This window comes from Lathamus discolor, chromosome 7 (genome assembly GCF_037157495.1).
Source record: "Lathamus discolor isolate bLatDis1 chromosome 7, bLatDis1.hap1, whole genome shotgun sequence".
NCBI classification, from domain to species: Eukaryota; Metazoa; Chordata; class Aves; order Psittaciformes; family Psittacidae; genus Lathamus; species Lathamus discolor.
In genome coordinates this window covers 20,835,977-20,855,054 of record NC_088890.1, presented here as the reverse complement: position 1 = coordinate 20,855,054, position 19,078 = coordinate 20,835,977, and the positions used below count along the sequence as shown (strand labels likewise).

The window sequence follows — 19,078 nt, the reverse complement described above, 5'->3', positions numbered from 1 at the left end:
AAATATTTTATCATCAAAAGCTACCCTTTGGTACCAGTCAAAATAGACAATATATAGTGATGTTGAAACAAGCTTTGTAGAAGACATATTTTTAAATCAGGCATGGGACGTTACATTTATTAGAAGGTGTTCACAAAAATAAGGGTAACATCATGCATATTCTTTGCAACTAAACCCAGTTATGGTTACAATTTGGAAATAAATTTAAATAGACATATGGAGATACAGTAGTACATATACACTCTATTTATGACATTAAGTTAGTGTACTGGTAACTCTCAGCAATACATCAGAAGTCTACAACCAGCTGATGGAAAGATTGTATAAGGAGGAAGAAACTGCTCCAATTTCTCACATTATTTCTGTGGCTTGACAAGAATGTCAGTGTGAATTGCCTCCTAAATTTGGGAGGCAAGAACAAGTCAAGACTATCCTTTAGCAGTACAAAACATTTACACACAAAATACACATGCATTGCAATGCATTGGGAATGGTTAAAGCAAGGAGAACCCCATCACTCAGTGCTTTATTAACACAGTTCTACAAAGGAGTCTCAAATAGGATTATATAGTCACAGTAAGGCCACAATATTACAATGGATAAGGACCTTAGAATTCAGCATTCTGTGTTAGCAATAGAACCCTTCCTTCTTTCTAGACCTTTCTACATGTTCCTGAATGGTATCTCATCAGTCCTTCTTCTATTTTTTCAACTTTTTTTCCTGTAAGTTTAACATATTGCTTAATACAACAGTTAGCACAGTAGAGAAAGGTACTGCCACAGGGAAAACAAAACCTAGGCAACATCCACAGAGTTTTGAGACTATATGCTGGCTGCGTTCAGGTGGAGCTGGCTAATCAGAAAAAAGGCTAGCAAAGGATTTCCTCAAGTTTCGAATAGTTTCAGCTTTTGCTTCATCTTCATTCACAGACGACCGGAAGAAGGATGATTCTGTGAAACTGAAGGCATTTGTCAAAGACTGCGACTTGCTGCAAGACAAAAACACAACAAGTTTTGCATGGTCATACTGTCTATGTCCACCCACATGTAACTTGTATAAATGATGAGAAAAGGAGCAATGCCCATTAGATGCAGACAGTGTGCATATGAACAAAATGCATGCCCAGCACAAGCAGTATAGTTAGCAGTATACTAGCAGTATAGCATACAGAGCTGCTGCCACACAGCACCTTCCCTCCACACTTTGATTTGAGAGGCAGGATAACCTTTTCTTTAGACAACACACTGGTTTTCTTACAGACCTGAAACACTGTATGCCAGTAAATTGGATGACGTGGATTAGTACTTGAGGAAAAAGTGGGCCTGCCTGCTAAATCCAAATCACTACCCAACACAGGATGATTAATAACTGTGTTCATTGAGGCTGCAAACAGTTATATCCAAAGAAAAATTATATACATATTGGCAAGACTTTGAAAAATGAATCCTAAAGTTGTCATGTGCTCTGTCTATATATGTGTTTGATATCTGAACCTTAATGGAGACTTAATGACACTTTATACCTTTAAAAAAAACACCTCAAATCAGATACAAGTTTTCTTGTCTATAAGCAGCTAGTCTAGCAATGCTGTTTGGGTTTTAGTGCTAGCATGTAACTATGGTCTAAGTTTCTGTAAGCATGAATCAAATAAGACACAAGAAAGAAAATATCTGAAGCTTATAACCTTAACTCTTGACTTGTCAGGTAAAACAATATTTAAAAAGTAGGCTTGAATTTAAATAAAAACCATTAATGAGTTATAATCTTTTTACCAAGGCACCCATGCATTAGTAAAACTAATGTGATTTTGGTTTTATCTCAGTTCTATAATAGGATTTGAGTTTTGGCTATAGTAAAACCGAAACATTTATTCAGATTCTTACACTCTTCATGGTTTGCAGCTTCTCTCCCTCTAAACTAATAATGTACAGCAAACAGTGCTGCAGGCAGTTTAGGTTTTTCATAAATTATAGTTGTGCTAATGAGAATAGACTGATAAATGTTTGTTTGTGCTCACTGAAAGAGGGAGGGTGGGAAGCAGCACTTGACTTGATTAGTAACACAATAAGTAGCCTAATTAAATATTTATTCACAGATTAATAACATGTACATACAGGTTAGGCAACAGCATGTGGGTGAATACAAAGCATACACATGCAAATAGATAGAGTTAATCCTACAGGCAGGAGATCTGAGTCTTGAAAGTCAGAAAAACTACTCCTATTATGGCTTGCATCTTAAAAACTTTCATTTCTCCTTTTTTATTTCATTTTAAATAGAGAGTATTCTCTCCTGTTTGAAGAAGAGAAAGATGAATCCAGATTTGAACTAGGAATTAAAGGAAAGGGACAAAGCTGAGAAGAGGTTTGTGGTACAGTTCTGTACCTGTTCTTAACTGGTTTTCTTAAATGCCAGAAGTTCACAAGTTAAATTTCAGACTATGAAGTAGTCTCCATCTTGCTTAAGAAAACCGACCTTCCTGTTTTCTACCTATACTTAAATAATGGATGAATTAATTAAGAGTTTTATGATCATAAAACAGAATAAAGAAATACATCATCCTGGGAAGGCAAGGAAAACAGAATCATCTTTGCATACTGATCCCTAATATATCTTTTCCACTGAATTGTGCTCAGGTGAGGACTCATAAGTGGTTCACACCGGTATAAGCATATGAGTGGGTGGAAAAAGGGGATCTGTGTTACCTGGCTAAAACAAAGACTGCACACCAGTCTTTGTACTTACCATAGGAGGTAGAATGTGTCTGTGACTCTACCAGCAATAGTGTGTGTCAGGATTGCTATGCTGAAAAACAACAAATCACTGCTAACACCTCCCCATGTTTTCTGTTGGCTAGGTTTAGGCTGTTAGAGGAGATACAGCTACAGATCCTTCCCATATTCTTCACTGCAGTATGTGACCGGTGAGATACAGCAACAATAGGATGCTGTGCTTTAAGGATTCTTCCAGTAAGTGAGAGAACTACAGGCAGCTTCCTGTGGAAGGGCTGAAAAGGGCTGGTGTGAATTGCTTGTGCTGGGCACTCAGTGGCAGTGTACAGCCACAAGCAACATGTGACCATGAGCAAGCACAGTTCGGCAACCAGTGTCTAGCGTGTTCACTTGGATTGTTTCTGAGACAGGCCTTTGAAACTGGAATCTGTTGTCTGAGTGACTGCAGGGTTAAAAGTTTACATAGATAAGACTTCCTTTTTTCTGTGCAGGCTTACAGCACACCCAGATCATGAGTCAGTGACATGAAAAGAGGACGATAAATATGAGAAAGATGATGAGTTTTGAGACCTAGTTGGGGCAGAAACTGCACTAATAAATGAAATCTTGTGTGGTGCTTAGGTGCTTGTGTGGTGCTTACTAATCACACACAGAGAATAAGCTTTCTGGAAGGTTCTAACCTCATTTTTTACTTGGGAACACATGTACATTTTATCCTGAACCAAGACCCAAATACAGTTACGGCATCAGAATCTGTGTTACGAGAAAAGAAAATGGATAAAGTGAATCTTACTTCAGCTGGGGATGAGACTGAGGCTTCTGTTGTGGAGCAGGCTGTGGAGCAGGCTGTGGAGCAGGAGGTGGAGCTGGCTGTGGCTGTGGCTCTGCTTCCTTTGATAATCGGGTGCTGGCAGGACCTTGAGCCTGGGGACGTGGCTGCTGAGTTGTAGGTCCGGGCGGACGCTGGGGCTGGGAAGCCGAGGGTTTTGCTGCCTGCCCAGGGGGGTACATGCGCTGAGGCTGCAATGGCTCCTGGCTTTGTGATTGCATTCCTTGGGGTTGCACTGGGCCCCCTAGGTTCAGTACAAGAAAAACTTCATAATGTTATAGTATCAAAGAGTCCTTATTAGATCTCATATCCAACACTTTAAAATAATCCTCCAATGTGATTAACTCTACTTTTGAGTTCGATTCTATTCTAAATTCTATTAACATGGACTGCAGTTTCATGTAGGCAATACAACTAATCACAGTTGGTACATTAGTAACTTGTTTGGAGCCCCTATGATTCACTCTTAACATCACTAAGAAGCACCAAATTATCCCAGCAGTAGCGGTACTGACTTAAAATCAATGGAGTTACACCCAGTATAACTTTGTCTCAGTACAAGGAGAAGCCATGATATAATCAAATATACTAGGTAATACCTATTTCAGCAATACAGCTGCTATTTTCTGTGTAGCTATTGCAGTTTTGTTCCTCCAAAGATTCAAAATTATTTGTTTTGTTCCCCTTATGTTCACTGTTATAGCAGTAAAAGAACTTTATACTGACATTTTCCTGCTAATTTAAAGTCTTTTGACAACTTATTTAACCCCTTAGTGAAATACGTTAAGAGCATTACAAGACAAGAAGGTCATTACTAATTCTTTACCAAGGAGATCTTGCCATTGAGAAGGACATATATTGGCAAAATACTGTATTAAGTGTGAAACTACAGTGTATAGTAGAGACTTAGGTTGTGAAACCCACAGCTGAAAGATGCTAAATCATCATACAGGGTGGTTTTTGCTGCTCTCCAACTGACATAGTGCTGTGTCAGATATCAGTGGGCATGCTGCTCTTAGATCAGATGTCTGCATGTGGTTTGGGGGGCTGATAGCTGTTCTAACTGAATAATCTCACATGTGACAAAGCACACAGGACATCTGAGTTAAGGGGAAAAAAGGACAAGGTGAAATTCTGAGCAGTTTGTTTGGATAACTTTTCATAGAATCATAGTTTTTAGTCGGGGCAAGAGCTTTGCTGAACAGTAAATATTATAGAAGACAACTGATCTGGATGTTCTGAACAGTGGGGAATATTTAGTCTTACGCAGATATTTAGTGCAAGTAAAAGACATCTCTAAAAGAAACCCTTCATCTCTGAAGGTCCTGCTGCAATACACGATTATTATTAGGGTTTGTTTTTTGGAAACTGCTATTATAGTTTGCTCTCCACTTACTAGAGGAGATTCCAGTGTGTATGTCTGAGAACAGCACGTACTAATGCTTCAATCAGTTTTAATACAGTTGTAGCAGTGTGTTGTGGTGTAGAAAGATAAATAGCACGTACTGTATGTTAAGGAATGTGCCTTCATTGTTTATTAATTTGAACCACTTTTGTAGGAAATATTTGAAGGTGATAACATGGTCTTGCAACATCTTAATAAAGATCGTTTTCTTATTAGCCTCCTTTCACTCAATATTGAAACCCAGAAAGGTTTCTTTCCCCCACTTGTACATACAGGCTTGAATGCCAGAAACTTTACACTGAAGACAGATATAACTTTCTTTTATTGCACATTAAGCTGTACAAGATATTTCACATAAAAGATATACTGCTGTCACATTTCCAGCATTTGCTCACTTTCTTGCAGCTGGGTTGTACAAAAGGCAACAATCATGAAAGAAACTTTTACCAAAAATAACTCAACAAAACTGAACATTAAGCCTACACTGTAAAACATCTGTTCCCTGTTACCCACAATATTGCACCTAAGCATGCTTACATGCAGAGAGACATTTTGGCTTGCTTCTTGTCTGTGGTATGTAGTAATCGTGTGTGCCCTTGTAAATCCTTTACAGTCAACAAGCTGAAATCCTATCTGAAACACACATCTCTTCTTTGCACACACAGCTCACCAGTGTCGTGTGAAAAGCACTTGTGAATACTTGTACTACTACATGCAAAAAATACCAACTGCTTTAAATAAAAATCAATCATCAGATTCATTTCTCCACCCCAGGGCAGTATGGTTTATTCCTTCTTACGGTGTCTGGAGGTAAGGATTTGTGAACCTGATTCTAAGTGGAATTTTCTGAATAGAGAACAAAATAGCCAATGCCATCATTGGAATGATCACTGACCCAGACAAATGCTGATCACTAAAGCAAAATATTCATGTAATTTACTGATAGGTAGTAAACAGTAGCACTCACCACAAACATTTAAATAGCTAATAATTAATTCTCATCTTACCAGCCAGCTTGTACAAATGAAAGAAACACTACGAATGATGAGTCTCACTGATAATTTTTTCCACTGTTTGTAGGGAAAACAGAAGTAGAACATAAGGCTGTTTTCCCTTTAAACAAAATTGTTTGCACTAAACTCATGGCCACTACTCATCTTTGTACATATTCAAGATTCAAATTATAGTTTTGTGGCTCACTTGCAACTAAGCTTTCTGGTATGCTAGCAGTGTGTAGCTCGTGAGTCTAGGCCAGACTTCTCACAGCAGATCAACTGCCTGCCTGTGCATTTTTCATAATGCTACAGTTTAAATCTGTTATGCAAAAAGCAGAAATAATTTACCTACAGAAAATCCAGGCATCTCGAGTCTTTTGCCATGTTTCTTGTCAAGCAATCACTATAAACCCTGTTTATGTGGATAACATTGGGACTGAATTTTCTTTATAGCTATCTGGATATTTCTAGGTTTAAAGTAATAGACCTGAGTTGATAAAGAAAACCACTGACATTTTTGTCTTGCATTCTAACCAAAGGGCAAGATCCCCAGCTGGTTAAAGGAACCTTGGTTAGTCTACAATCTCCTAACATCTCAGTGCTTGAAACAAGAAGAGCTCTTACAGGAAGTTTTAACAGTCCTTGAGGTACTTCCCACCAAATAATCTGGGATTTAACACTTAGGTAAGTATCAGATTTTTTAAAGTCTTTGCATTAGTTTTCATTAAAAATCTCCATTGATTACTAATTCAGAATGACAACAAAAGGTACTACTTAATCAAAATAGGATACATAAAATACACTTTCACTGAGATATTGCACATAGGTGGCCCATTTACATAGCTTTGTGGCTAATAATTTAATGTAGAATACTAAAAATATGAATACCAGTATGTAAAATAGAAGCTATTTTAAATATTCCTTGGGAAGAACTGTATCTTATGGAGTCACTAAAATATTAGACTTCCAGTTGCATCTAACTCAAATGTTAATAAACTTTATAAAATTATAAATAAAAAGCCTCACCAGCAAATTCTACTCTAGACTTTAAAAAATATCTCTGGATCACCTATATATTAGGTCATGCACACGCACAAAAAAATAAAGGCTATGAGTACAGTGTGCACACACTCACAGAGTAAGCAAAAGTATTTAGATTTGAACCTGGTGGCATTTTACTTAACGATATAGAATACTCAAAAATACTGTCTAACCATCCATAACGTCAGTTGCACTGGGCTCTAAAGAGGCACATTCTTTGTACACTGTTGACAACAGCCCTGAAATCACAGATTTTACAGAGAAAGGTAGGTAAGCATTACACGCACAGACATGAACAAGTAAACAACCAGACGGTATAGTTGACACTGCATAGAAAAAACACAGTCCAGGTCAGCACTGAAACAATGCAAAAATTGAACAAAACTGGTACGTTTGCTTTTAAGATTGGGTGTTTGATTCTTTTTTCATTTTGTTTTTTTTGCGTTAACCCTTGCTTTTAGTCTCAATTATTTAAGTAGCCTGGACTTGTTTTGGTCCTACTGCAACGCCATTACAGTCGAGAATGTACTGTAAACAACCTTGAGGTGGGGGTCGCTGGGGTGGGATTTTGTTTGGCTCTGGCTCCTTTAGTGATCCACTCTGGAAGACACATGGGAAAACAGAAGAGAAGAAAAATGAAAAAATTAGAGTAGCTTAGTTCCAATTTTCTGCTAATTTGTCTTTATTTTCATTAGAAATCTCTTTATTGGTTGGGGCTCAACATATACTTTTAATTTATTCCAGATAACATTTTCTAATTTAGTTGCTGTCTGACATGATAGATGAATCCTGGACTAATCCAAAGCCAAGTTCTTAAAAACCCCTTGTTTTTCCCTTTGCAGCATATGATCATGATCTAAGGAGTGCCTTCTCAAATCTTACCTCATTTGTGTACAGTCTTTCTTCTTCAGTTCCTAACACCTTGAACAACTTTCCTGTCTCTTACTGCTTCTGCTTTCTTTCTTAGGACAGACTGAACAGAAAACGGACTTCAACAAATACTTTTGTGTAATTTACGGAATAACTTCTTTTTAATTACATTCATTCTCATCTGGAAGCACCAGCACAGATTTGTTTGCTAGTGACAGTTTCGCTTTGATTTACTGACTGTAAATGGGCAGGGAGATGGACTACTGTAGGCTGGCTGTTTCGCTAAGCAAAACGAAAGAAGGAAGCAAAACCCATGGACAAATAATAAAAATAACTGAAGTTACTTCATGCCACTCCAGCTGACATGTTATTAGAAACACATGGAATACTTAACTGTTCAAAACAGGAGATTTATTTGGCAGTATCCTTTTCAAATGTATACTTGTCGAGAGGAGAAGATGGGCCTGAACCAAAACCTTGGAGCAGAACACCCTCTGGGAACATTAATGTTTGAATCCAAACTTTGTCTTAAGCCCATCTCTAATATTTTGAAAAGTGAAATATGTTAAATCATTGGATAGCTTGGGGTATTTTTAAGGATCCAGAAATTAAATTGCCATCTGTCAAGAGGGAAAAAATCCCAGAATGTATTAAATAGTAAATGTAAAATTAATTAAGCATGTTTCTTGCAAAGCTTACTGGGCTTTTTTTTCCTGATATATTTGTATTTGATCTTAGAACTACAGAAATGAAACTTACTCACAGCGATGTGAACTCCAGCACAGCGCCTATAAGTTACACTTTTAAAATGTTACAAGACAACAACACTACCCTATGCAGCTGTTCCAAAGTGCTTTGCTTTAACTACACAAATAAAAGACATAGGGTAGGTCCAAAACCCATGTTATTCAGTTACCAACCTTCTTAAGACTAAATGAGTAAAAGTGACAACTATAAAATGAATGAGGCAAAATCTGATCCTTACATTAACTGACCTTGATAAGCATCACTGTAAGGATGAAGATACGTAGAAGAAAATTTCATGAGGAAAAGACACAGCCATTTGAAAATTTCAAAGCGCTTTAGTGTGGGTCAAAGTCTTCTCTGTTTTGTTTCTCTCCTTCCTCTAATTTTCTGAGCCACATGCAAAGGTGCCATTCTATCCTATACATGTTTCAGGCTGAGTGTTTGTGGTATCTGTTCTGTATAATGCAGTTGTGGCACGCTGAAACAATATGCATTTACATCAGTAACTCCTTGGATACTGAGGAAATTAACCCAGATTCTTCCAAACCTTGAAAAGTTGCCCTGGAGGAGATAACTCCTTTCATATTCTAGTACCATTGTTCTGAGGCACCTGGCAGCCTCCTCATAGCCTCCAGGGCACCTGAGTGCTCATCTCTGGTGGTGGAGTGTGACACATGGAGTCTGCCCTTAAAGGGAAAGTGTTAATACCTGGGCCTAAGGATATCCAAGAGTTTCTTTCTGGAGGACCAAACAGATCATGTAACTTCTGCTAGAAAGCATGCCTAATTTCATACGGAGCATTACTCTGATCCCCATGTGACAGACCTCCTATCCTTGCAAAGGGCTGTAAACCCTTTGCAGGGCTCTCTGCGCTGCCAGAGGGTGACTAGGGAGAACCTGAGTGTTGCTATTCTTCTACTAAAACAAAACTAAAGGATTCTGTAAGTAAAACTCATTATTTATTTAGACTCTGAAACCAGAGGGAAGCAGCTTAAATTCACATCTCCTTTAATACTAAAACAACATCTGCAGGGACTCCATCTCCTCCATGCCTTGAGGCTGAAGCAAACCTGCCATTTGCTCTTGCACTGAAATGGTCTTGGGGTTTATCGCACACACCACCTCACTGATCTGACACGACATCACCACTTACGCAACCTGCATATCTCTCCATCTTACACAGAAATCATCTTCTAAATGAAGCCTTCAATAACCCTCACAGAGCTGCTCTTACCTCCCCACTCAGAAGGCGCTGCTGAAGATGTGCTTCCCCTCACCAGCCACTCACTGCAGCTGTCCTGATTTACCACCCACACATCCCTTTTTTTCACCAGCTATCACCTGGTGCTTCCAGGAACCTCACCCACACTCCAGGCCAATCACATGGGTATATTGCTTTTGCTAATTAGCCAACCCACCCAGGCTGACCCAAAAAGACTCATTAGCATTACATTCCTAATTGAGAACTCTTACTCATGGTTGCTCAGTGGTCTGGAGTAATCCAGGCCTTTTCAAGAGTCCCTCTTTCAGACAGTCAGAAACCTTGATACTTGATATTAAAGACAGGCTTTGAACCAGTCTTGTTTGCTGCCCTGAGCCAAGGCCTTTAATAAAATTCAGGCTTCTTCTAAAACACCAGCTGTTGGCAAATTAACTACAGACTGTTACTTCTCACCTCTCCAAGATGGTGTGCCAATGTAATTGTAAGAGCTGCTAACTCCTTATAGGCAACACAATCTCTCTGAACAGAGATGCTGGACTAGACCTGTCCTGCAGATGTATTCACCCCTCGTGGTTTTTTTTCTTTTTTCCCTTTGTTGCCCAGCCTAGAAGCTCACCCTCCTCCCACTTTCTTTTAGCACAAACATGTTTTCCTGTAGTGCAGTTCTGATCTACGAACTTGCCTACTGCTTAGTTCAAACACTGCAGGAATTAAGGATTAGAATGCAGCATCTATCATGGGAAATGACCCTGAACAGATTCTTATTCGGATGCTGAAGAACAGAATTAATAATACAGAAGGCTGAAATGACAGTGTTTAGTATGTTTAGGATTACCTAAGTGAGGTGTGGTAACTGCTGTTGTAAGGAGTCCTTCTGGTTTTCATTTTATGGAACACAACTTTCATATCACATCCAAATCCCCCAATGAGAAGGGACTGCTGATGTTGATAGTAACACTATATAGAACTGATTATGGAAGCTCTCCTTTACCAAGGGGATTTACTGTTTATATAGCTATTCTAAAAGACAAATACAACCTTACTTATAGAAACCTCTAAGCCACTGTTGCAAGTGTACTATAGTGATTTCTCAACTCTGGGTATAACAAGTGATGCTTTGGTTGCATAATGGTCTTTGAGAATATCAGCCAAGTTAATTATAGCCAAAGCAGAAACCCCACTACTTATCTAGAAGATAGATGTCTCCAGATGTCTCCGTGGCACTTCCTTCCTTTCCGCACTTACCTCAGTCTCCTTTAAATTTTAGGGGTAGAACTGGAGGAAAGAACTGTTTGTTCTTCAAAGCGTGTTGTATTAGAATCTGATCAGTGGCATTACTTCTTTTTCTGCCTTGTATATTTATATAAATGCAGACGGGATTCATATATACTTGAGTTTTGAATAGGCTGAAGAATGTGGAAATGGGTGGGAGCAAAAGCAGCAACTTGGCAGAAAAACAGCCCTTGGGCAAAAGAGATGCTAAACTGAGTCCCGCAAAAATGGATTTTGATTTGGCTGAATGCGAAGATTTTGTGAGCTGTAGTCGGAGCCTGTATCATTGGTTCTGGGTTCTGTTTATAGTTTTCTTTGCAATGCAATGATAAAGCTTTTCATAGGTATTTCAATATTTGAAGGGAAAGTCACGCTTTTCAGGTTAAGAAGTAGAGGGATTCACTGAAAATTGCCAAAACATGAACTGAGTTACATCTCATAAAGGAACAAGAATAAATAGTGAAACAGTTAAGTAACAGGAGAAGTAAGAAAAAATGTGATTGCTCAGGAGAGAGGTAATTCAGATAATTTAAGTAGGGTGTCAATAGTAAATGAATGTTTGAAGTGTCAAGAGATTATGATAAATACACGAGCAAGGGCAGGGTGCCAGGTGGGATAAAAGCTAAAAATGAGATGGAGACAAAAATCAAAGATCTTCCTGGGCTCATATTGGTCTGACAAGATATTCTTCATCTCAGAAATCAAAACCAGCTGACTCATGACATGCAGAATTCCATAGCAGGTATCTGTAACAACTGGAAATGTACGAGTTACACTGGAGAAGGTTAAGCACTAATACTACAGGAATTACAGTGCAGGTAAGGAAATGACTACTGAGGAGATATGGTTATTGAAGGAAAAGTAATGAGAAGGATATAACTGAACTCAAGCAGAATTTTCATTAATTAAGTTGGCACAAAAAACCCAGGTGTGTGCTACTAAAAGCTGTAGATGATACAGACTTGGAAGACTGTAGGACAAAAATATCCTAAAGAAACAATGAAATCATTGATCAGTAGAGTTTAAAAATGAAAAAAAGAAAACAGCAATTCAAATGCAACGTCCACAATAATTTATTTATGGCCTAGTAAAATGCATCTGTCAGAAATGCAGAGCTCACCAACTGAAAGCTAATGGGAAAGACTGAAAAAACCCAGCATTTTATCACACATTCAGTGAGATATTTCAAGTAGATGTTAGGCATGATGCTGTGTGTCACTGACATCACCCCTCTCCAAAAGCCAAAGGTAAGTTGACCAGGCAGATGGAAGAGCCTATCCTTACAGCATTTGGAAACATATGTCTTGCTCACTCTAGCAAAATGAAGGCTTGAATGCAGTACAGTTGCTTTTTAGAAATATATTGTAGTGGTGAAGAGGTGGACAAAATAAGTTAGACTAAACGACAACACAAACCAAGAAGGAAGGGGCAGAAACTGAGTAAAACTGGAAATAAGCAAATACTGTATAATTTAGCAAAGCAGTGAGATGTTGAAGTGGCTTTCTGATATGAAATATCCAAAATTAAGAAACTCCTTAGCACCTTGTTGCTTACTGCTTTATCCATCTAATGGGTAGTGAGTACAGCAGCCATACTTAGCAGCCGGGTGAACCTGGCATAGGTGATGTATCTGCTTCACTGTGTTGCAGCAGTGCTGAGCAGGACTACAGAGGTTTTGCTATTTATTGCATTATATATTCCCTATGGACTAGGAAAGGCAGTGAATCAGACCCAGCTACAGCTGCAACGGAGAGAGATGGGAAGGCACACCTTCAAAGAAGTCACCTTCACTTTGTCTAGTGCAAAGGGGCAGCAAGAGAGGAGCTGGCTTCTGCTTTTTACGGGATTTTTGGAGTACCAGTGTTCAGCCTTGCCCTTCTCCACTGAGGAGATCTGCATGGAAAAGATACTCTCAGAAAAACGGATGCCAGCCCAAAGCTCCTTCATGTTGAAGTCATGGTAAAGAACCTGAAAATTTAGAGCAGCTTTAAATATTGCTCTGCCTACTTTCCAAACTACCTGTGCAAAAGCTATCAAGATCTGCCTCTGGCTAAGAAGGGAAATGGCTGCACAGAGCAGACACAGTGTCATTTTTACTTAGAATAGTATTTACAAAACGCACTGAAAAAGGCCACCAAAAAGTATTTTAACTTAGATTTTGCAGACTGTTTTCCATTGCTAGGTAACTGACTGCTTCCTAGAAGTAGCTTCCTTCTTGAATATTCTTACATGTGGTATCAAAATGAGCACCCTGGTACGGACTCACTGCTCCAGTACTGTCCCTGAGATACCCATACAGGTGACCTCCCTTTGTCCATTTTAGCCCTAACTTCTATTATTCTGCTGAATAACAATAATCCCACCCCGCAGGGGTGAGGCTTCTAGAGAAGCAGGATGTTGACTTTTAGGGAAAATGAATTTCTTGAATAGCATCTCCTGTTGAATCTAGGTCCTTTTCACAACCAGTCAGGAATTCTAATGGACAAGGATGCAGCGTATGTTACTGCAGTTCTTGCTTGAAGAAGCCAGATTTCAACTTCTGTTTTTGCACAGGAAACACTAAAAGCATGCTGCTGCTCAGTAGCTCTCAGGCAGTTCTTTCCAACAGACAAGGAAGGAATGTGGGCTATGTGATAGGAGAGAGCTCCCCCTGTGTGCTAAAGCAGCGGACACTACACGGACAGGCAAGTGCAAGTGGCACAAGGGATCTAGAAGTGTGCAGCTACCGGAAAGTTAAACTTCCTTACACCTTTCTCAGTGTGCACAGACACCTCTGCGTAACTGGATGATAAGGGACCCCTTAGGGCTTGACAGCATCAAAATCCCGTGCTGTTGCTTGAAGTTGTAAGGAATGTTTTTGACCCCTGAATGCAGGGACTTTGATGCTATGCTGCATCTGCTCCTCCAGTCTTAAAAGTAAAACAAAGCACAACAGATTTTGCTTGTCTGGTTTTTGGGGGTTTGTTTGTAAATTTAGGATGGATGGCAAGTGATCTTTGCATAAACATGAAGAGATTAAGATCCACAGAACTTCATCTTGAGCCACAAGGACCCATCATTACTGGAGCCAATCAGAACTGAAACTCATGCTTTGAAACAAGGGAGTCTGGAAAAAAAGCTGGAAGAAGCTGACTCAAGCCCAGTCTTATAATCCCTGTTTTATCTTAATAGCACTGCACCACTGTGGCAGAACAGTGGAATTCTAGCACATATTTAGCACATGGTCCTTCCCCAAAATAAACGGTGGCAATGACTGCTGGGGAAAGGCACAGAATCCTTTCAGGTTAAACATGGAGTAAAGCCTAACAGCTTTGCTTAACAGGTTAGGATTTAAAGGTCAGAGAAATCAAATTTAAGAGTCAAGTAGGGACAGAGGATGATAAAAAAAAGCAGAGAGGAAACCCCCACCCCGGTGGGAAAGGAAAGCAAGGAAAAGCCTCCAAACAGTACAAGGTATTTCTATTAGGTTCAGCCTAAATAAACAATATCAGAGAGTATAAACAGATGAAAAATAAGATCAAATAAAAAAATCCAAATTCTGTTACATGATTTTAAAGACAAAACAGAGAGATCTAAGGTAGAGCCTTCATTTTCTTTTTGTGTACGTGGCAGCTGCTGCCTGTTCTGTAAGGATGGGGTTACTTTTTTTCCCTTGTTTCAGTTTTGCAAAGGCTGGGTTTGCTCTATAATGGGACGAGGACATGTTCTGAAGTCTTCCAAAAAATGCCTGTGAGACAAAAAGCTATTTCTCACCCAAGTCTACTAAAAACATACAGGCTACTCGCTAGTGGTAGGCTCATGATTAAACATTACATGTTTTCTTTGCTCTTTGTACTACTTTGAGGGTAGTCACCATGGAGTTTCAGACTTCCCAAAGATAGTGTCTGCTTCTGCCAATACAACTGGTACACTGTGAGGTGATGAGAAGATCATCTGACAAGATAATAAAAAAGGTATCAAAAGCGTCATTTATTGTGTGAATGAAGACAAAAAGAGAAGGGTTGTTGTGTTTATAATAAATGGGTGAAAGTACCTATTAACCAGTAACACTTGTTCTGTTCTTCAGTTTTAGCTAGCATTTTGTTACCTTCTGTATCATACCATTATTAGCGCTGAGGCTAAAGCACTGTAGCATGCTACAGGGAACTGAAGCCACCCTAATCACCCTGGTCCTGAAGCTTGACTCCTTCAGGTTGCTGGTGGAGCTTTTCCTTTGGGCTTCTCTTCTAATGAGCACTTCTGTGAGCAGCTCTTTCTCTTACCAAGTTTTGCCTGGCTTGTCCGCAGGGACTGTGCATTTGGACAAATTCCTGTTGATGTCACAAGAAATTCTGCCCAATAATCCTAAACCTTTAATAATGCCCCGTAGTTTATTCTCTCTTACAGTCTAAATAGCATCAGACCCCTTCAAAAAGGGCACTGTAAAGGCACACTTGTTTAGATCTTGGCACATTATTCAAAACAAGCTAAGAAAGATAAGCAGTTACTAGTGTTTTGATTTAATCATCTTCAGTGAGTGGATACATTCACAGCTAACAACCAGAAACATTTATGTAGGCATTTATCACAAGCAAATATCCAGCAAGCTACCTTACTTCTGTAAGACTAAGTAAGCAACAGAACTGAGCAATAAGTATGTACCTCCCTTAGTAATTACTCCATCTACTGGTACAGGATCCCAGTAAGTATTTTAAAATAGGTTATCTTAACTTTCACGATCAACTTGTTACTAAAATCTCTGCTCAACATTTGTGTGCTTGTCCCACTGTTTTTTAGTTACTGTCAGTATTAAAAATCTCAGGATGTATTCCCCTACATGAACTCTAGTTTTAATATAATACTTGAATGTTAAGTTCAGATGCTTTAAATAAATCAAGCTTTGTGTAATGAAATAGCCACTGTTTTAAATATATGGCCATCCAGCAGTTAAAGTCTAAGTCTCTGCTGTGATCTCTGTCACATACACGAAGAACATCTGCCCTGAATAGGTGTCTCTTACTCAAAAGGTGGACAAAACATCCTTGGTGTAGAAAACCCCCAACCGCTCTATCTTTATATACTTGTGATAAATAAACTTGACTGGTGTAAATCCTCCTGGAATGGAGCATGCCTCCACTGTGGCCTGCTACCGGGATATGGTGAGCTCAGGGTCCATTTGTGTTTATTTTCTTCTGCTTTCCTTAATTCCATACATTTATATTAGGATCTAAAAGGATAACAGCTGTTGTATTTTCACAAACATAAAATAACTAAAAGGTTAAAACCCCACTTTGACTAAAATAAGCATCTCCTCTTCCAAATGTAAGCAGCTAAACACTGTGTGTATATCTGTATACGCTGATATATATGTACAAGTTAAGGCAGCACATTAAAATTATTCCATATTGAAATAATGCAGATAAATGAAATAACTGCAGTACAATAGCACTGGGAGAGATTTTAAAATAGGGAGCATTTAATATTTGTTAAAAGTATACCCAATTCCTCATTGAATGTGACACACCTTTTGGAATACCGCGGAATACGTTGCAATGCTAAATAATCCGGAACTCTCAAAATCAGGACTCCCACAAGAGAGGAAGCCACAAGATGTCGCTGGGCTTCACATAACCAACGCTCGTTGCAGTAAAAGGGGTCAATAGAATCCCTTCAGTATTCCCAAAACCTCTTTAAGGTGATAGTTTTCAGGAGGGCTGTTGGCTTCTTGAACCTTCAAAAGCTATTGTGGTTATGTTCTGGGATGTGTGCATGTCCCAGCAATATTCATTGTTCCCGATGAGTTTTGATTATGATGTTTTAGATTCTCTGCCCGTAGTTTCAGAAGGCATCTTGCTGCTGCCTGACTAATATTCCTTTAAGTCACAACAATAACTCTATGACCATTTTAATATGGAAAGTACTTTGGCTACTAGGGACTGTGATTTAAAAGAACTTATAGGCTGATGGATCATGTAAGTGGTAAAGAATAACCACTTTCATTTTATTTGTAGGCACTGGTCCCTGTCAAAATGCTTACAGACATTCTGGGGCAAACAATGAACAGAAAAAACGTTATTGATTGCTAATGCAGACTATAGAAGATGCTCAGTATCTATAGAGATCTACTACTTGTACATTGACAAGATATAGTGCTCTGTTTCTGTAGGGTAAACCAATGTGTTTGGAAAGGTAAACAGTTAAAGAGGCATATAGTAATACAGTAAAATCCTGTCAGACTTTTTCCAGCATCTTTGTGCTCCCCTGCCCAGAGGAAAGTCAGGTTAATCTCTGGACTCTGTTCAGGATCTGGGCTTCCCTCAGGCATTATGCCACACAGATCTGAGTATGTCAGCTTTACAGTACCTGAAGGGGGCCTATAGGGATGCTGGGGAGGGACTCTTCATTAGCGACTGTAGTGACAGGACAAGGGGTAATGGGTTAAAACTGAAACAGGGGAAGTTTAGATTGGATCTAAGGAGGAAATTCTTCCCTGTGAGGGTGCTGAGGCACCGGAATGGGTTGCCCAGGGAGGTTGTGAGTGCTCCATCCCCGGCAGTGTTCAAGGCCAGGTTGGACAGAGCCTTAGGTGACATGGTTTAGTGTGAGGTGTCCCTGCCCATGGCAGAGGGGTTGGAACTGGATGATCTTAAGGTCCTTTCCAACCCTAACTATTCTATGATTCTATCATTCTATGATGCCATAGCTGCCATTTATCTCCTATTTATATGTCTTCCTAAAAGAAAGAAATATACCACATATGGTTTTAGGGATCATTAAATCATTTAGCAATCTTCTTAAGGCAAGCTGTTCTTAAATTACTCCTGCTATCTGTTAGTATAGATGTAACTACACCAGGGAATGATTTGCTTTGCACCAGTTCAGCAGGATGCTCAGATGCTAATACTGAAACTCTGTATTTACCCTCATTCATGCAGAATGCTTTAGTGTGGTCTTTTAATTTGTTTATTTGCTAGGCAGTCTCTCCTTCCAGACATGAGGAAGAAAAATACGCTCCTGCAAGTAAGTGCCAAGGGAGCATGACAGAAAGAAAAGTCTCGAGGAGGATATTAACTGGTGGTATGAACATGGTCTGGTTAAAGCAAGTAGACTGAGCACAGATTGGGAAGGATCATACAAAGCAAATCTACAAGTCATGGCCCTGCTCCTTTTGCCCTAATTAATGGTTCCAGGTATTGGGCAGAAGCTCTTCCCTGTGCGGGTGCTGAGGCGCTGGCACAGGGTGCCCAGAGAAGCTGTGGCTGCCCCATCCCTGGCAGTGCTCAAGGCCAGGTTGGACACAGGGGCTTGGAGCAAGCTGCTCCAGTGGAAGGGGTCCCTGCCCGTGGCAGGGGTTGGAACTGGATGAGCTTTAAGTGTTCTTCCAACACAAACCAGGCTGGGATTCTCTGAAACAAATTGCTACTCACTGTAAGTAGCTGTCCTTATATATATATTAAAAAAAAAGTAAATCCAAGAGGTGGAAGGTAATAGAACTGTGACTACTCTTATGGAAGCCCAAGAACAGGTAATTTGATAACAGTCTGCTTTTCTCTCTGGAGGTAGTACTTTTTGTTATCTCCGCTATGCTCACATTTAGTTCAATTTCCTCTCTGAACACTGAAAAATAAAACTGGAGAAAACTGCGGCCCAGATTATATAAGGGGTCAGGGAATGAAGAATGAGTAAGATAAAGAGAAAAATAGGAAAAATGGAATTAAACCAGCTCCAAATACCTGAAGATAGCTGAGTAAGGGCTCCTTGACCCTAGTCTCTACTGAACATGGTGCAATTGTACTGAACTTCCCTGAGGGTGAGGAGTGAAGAAGGTTAACACATTCTAGAAAAGAGTGTTAGGAAATTAAACACTTCATATTCTGCTTTTCTAGGCTTGAAACAAAGTACTGTGCTCTCTACTTCTGCCTTGTGGACTGGTTTAGTACTGGGGTGCTACTCCTTTTGCTTATATCAGCCAGAACCAGGATGTA

At 39.4% G+C, this 19,078-nt stretch overlaps 1 protein-coding gene and 1 long non-coding RNA gene across 9 annotated transcripts in view; one reads left to right on the top strand and one right to left on the bottom strand.

Annotated features, from left to right (window-relative positions):
• LOC136018405 (uncharacterized) overlaps nucleotides 1-19,078 on the top strand; it is a 63,551-nt gene that overhangs the window by 30,606 nt on the left and 13,867 nt on the right. For 6 of the 7 annotated variants that reach the window (XR_010614391.1, XR_010614393.1, XR_010614392.1 and 3 more), the window contains one exon: nucleotides 6,502-6,646. This is a non-coding gene — a long non-coding RNA (uncharacterized LOC136018405). Of the gene's footprint in view, nucleotides 1-6,501; nucleotides 6,647-7,970; nucleotides 8,524-19,078 lie in introns of those variants that run through there. The other variant, XR_010614388.1, reaches the window with a different exon arrangement.
• The window catches only part of SYN2 (synapsin II), a 174,375-nt gene continuing 155,383 nt past the window's right edge, over nucleotides 87-19,078 (bottom strand). For both annotated transcript variants that reach the window (XM_065687616.1, XM_065687617.1), the window contains 3 exons: nucleotides 7,543-7,603; nucleotides 3,527-3,806; nucleotides 87-989 (listed from right to left, as the gene is read on the bottom strand). In XM_065687616.1, coding sequence (XP_065543688.1) covers nucleotides 854-989; nucleotides 3,527-3,806; nucleotides 7,543-7,603 — 477 coding nt within the window. In that variant the 3' untranslated portion in view covers nucleotides 87-853. The remainder of the gene's footprint in view (nucleotides 990-3,526; nucleotides 3,807-7,542; nucleotides 7,604-19,078) is intronic.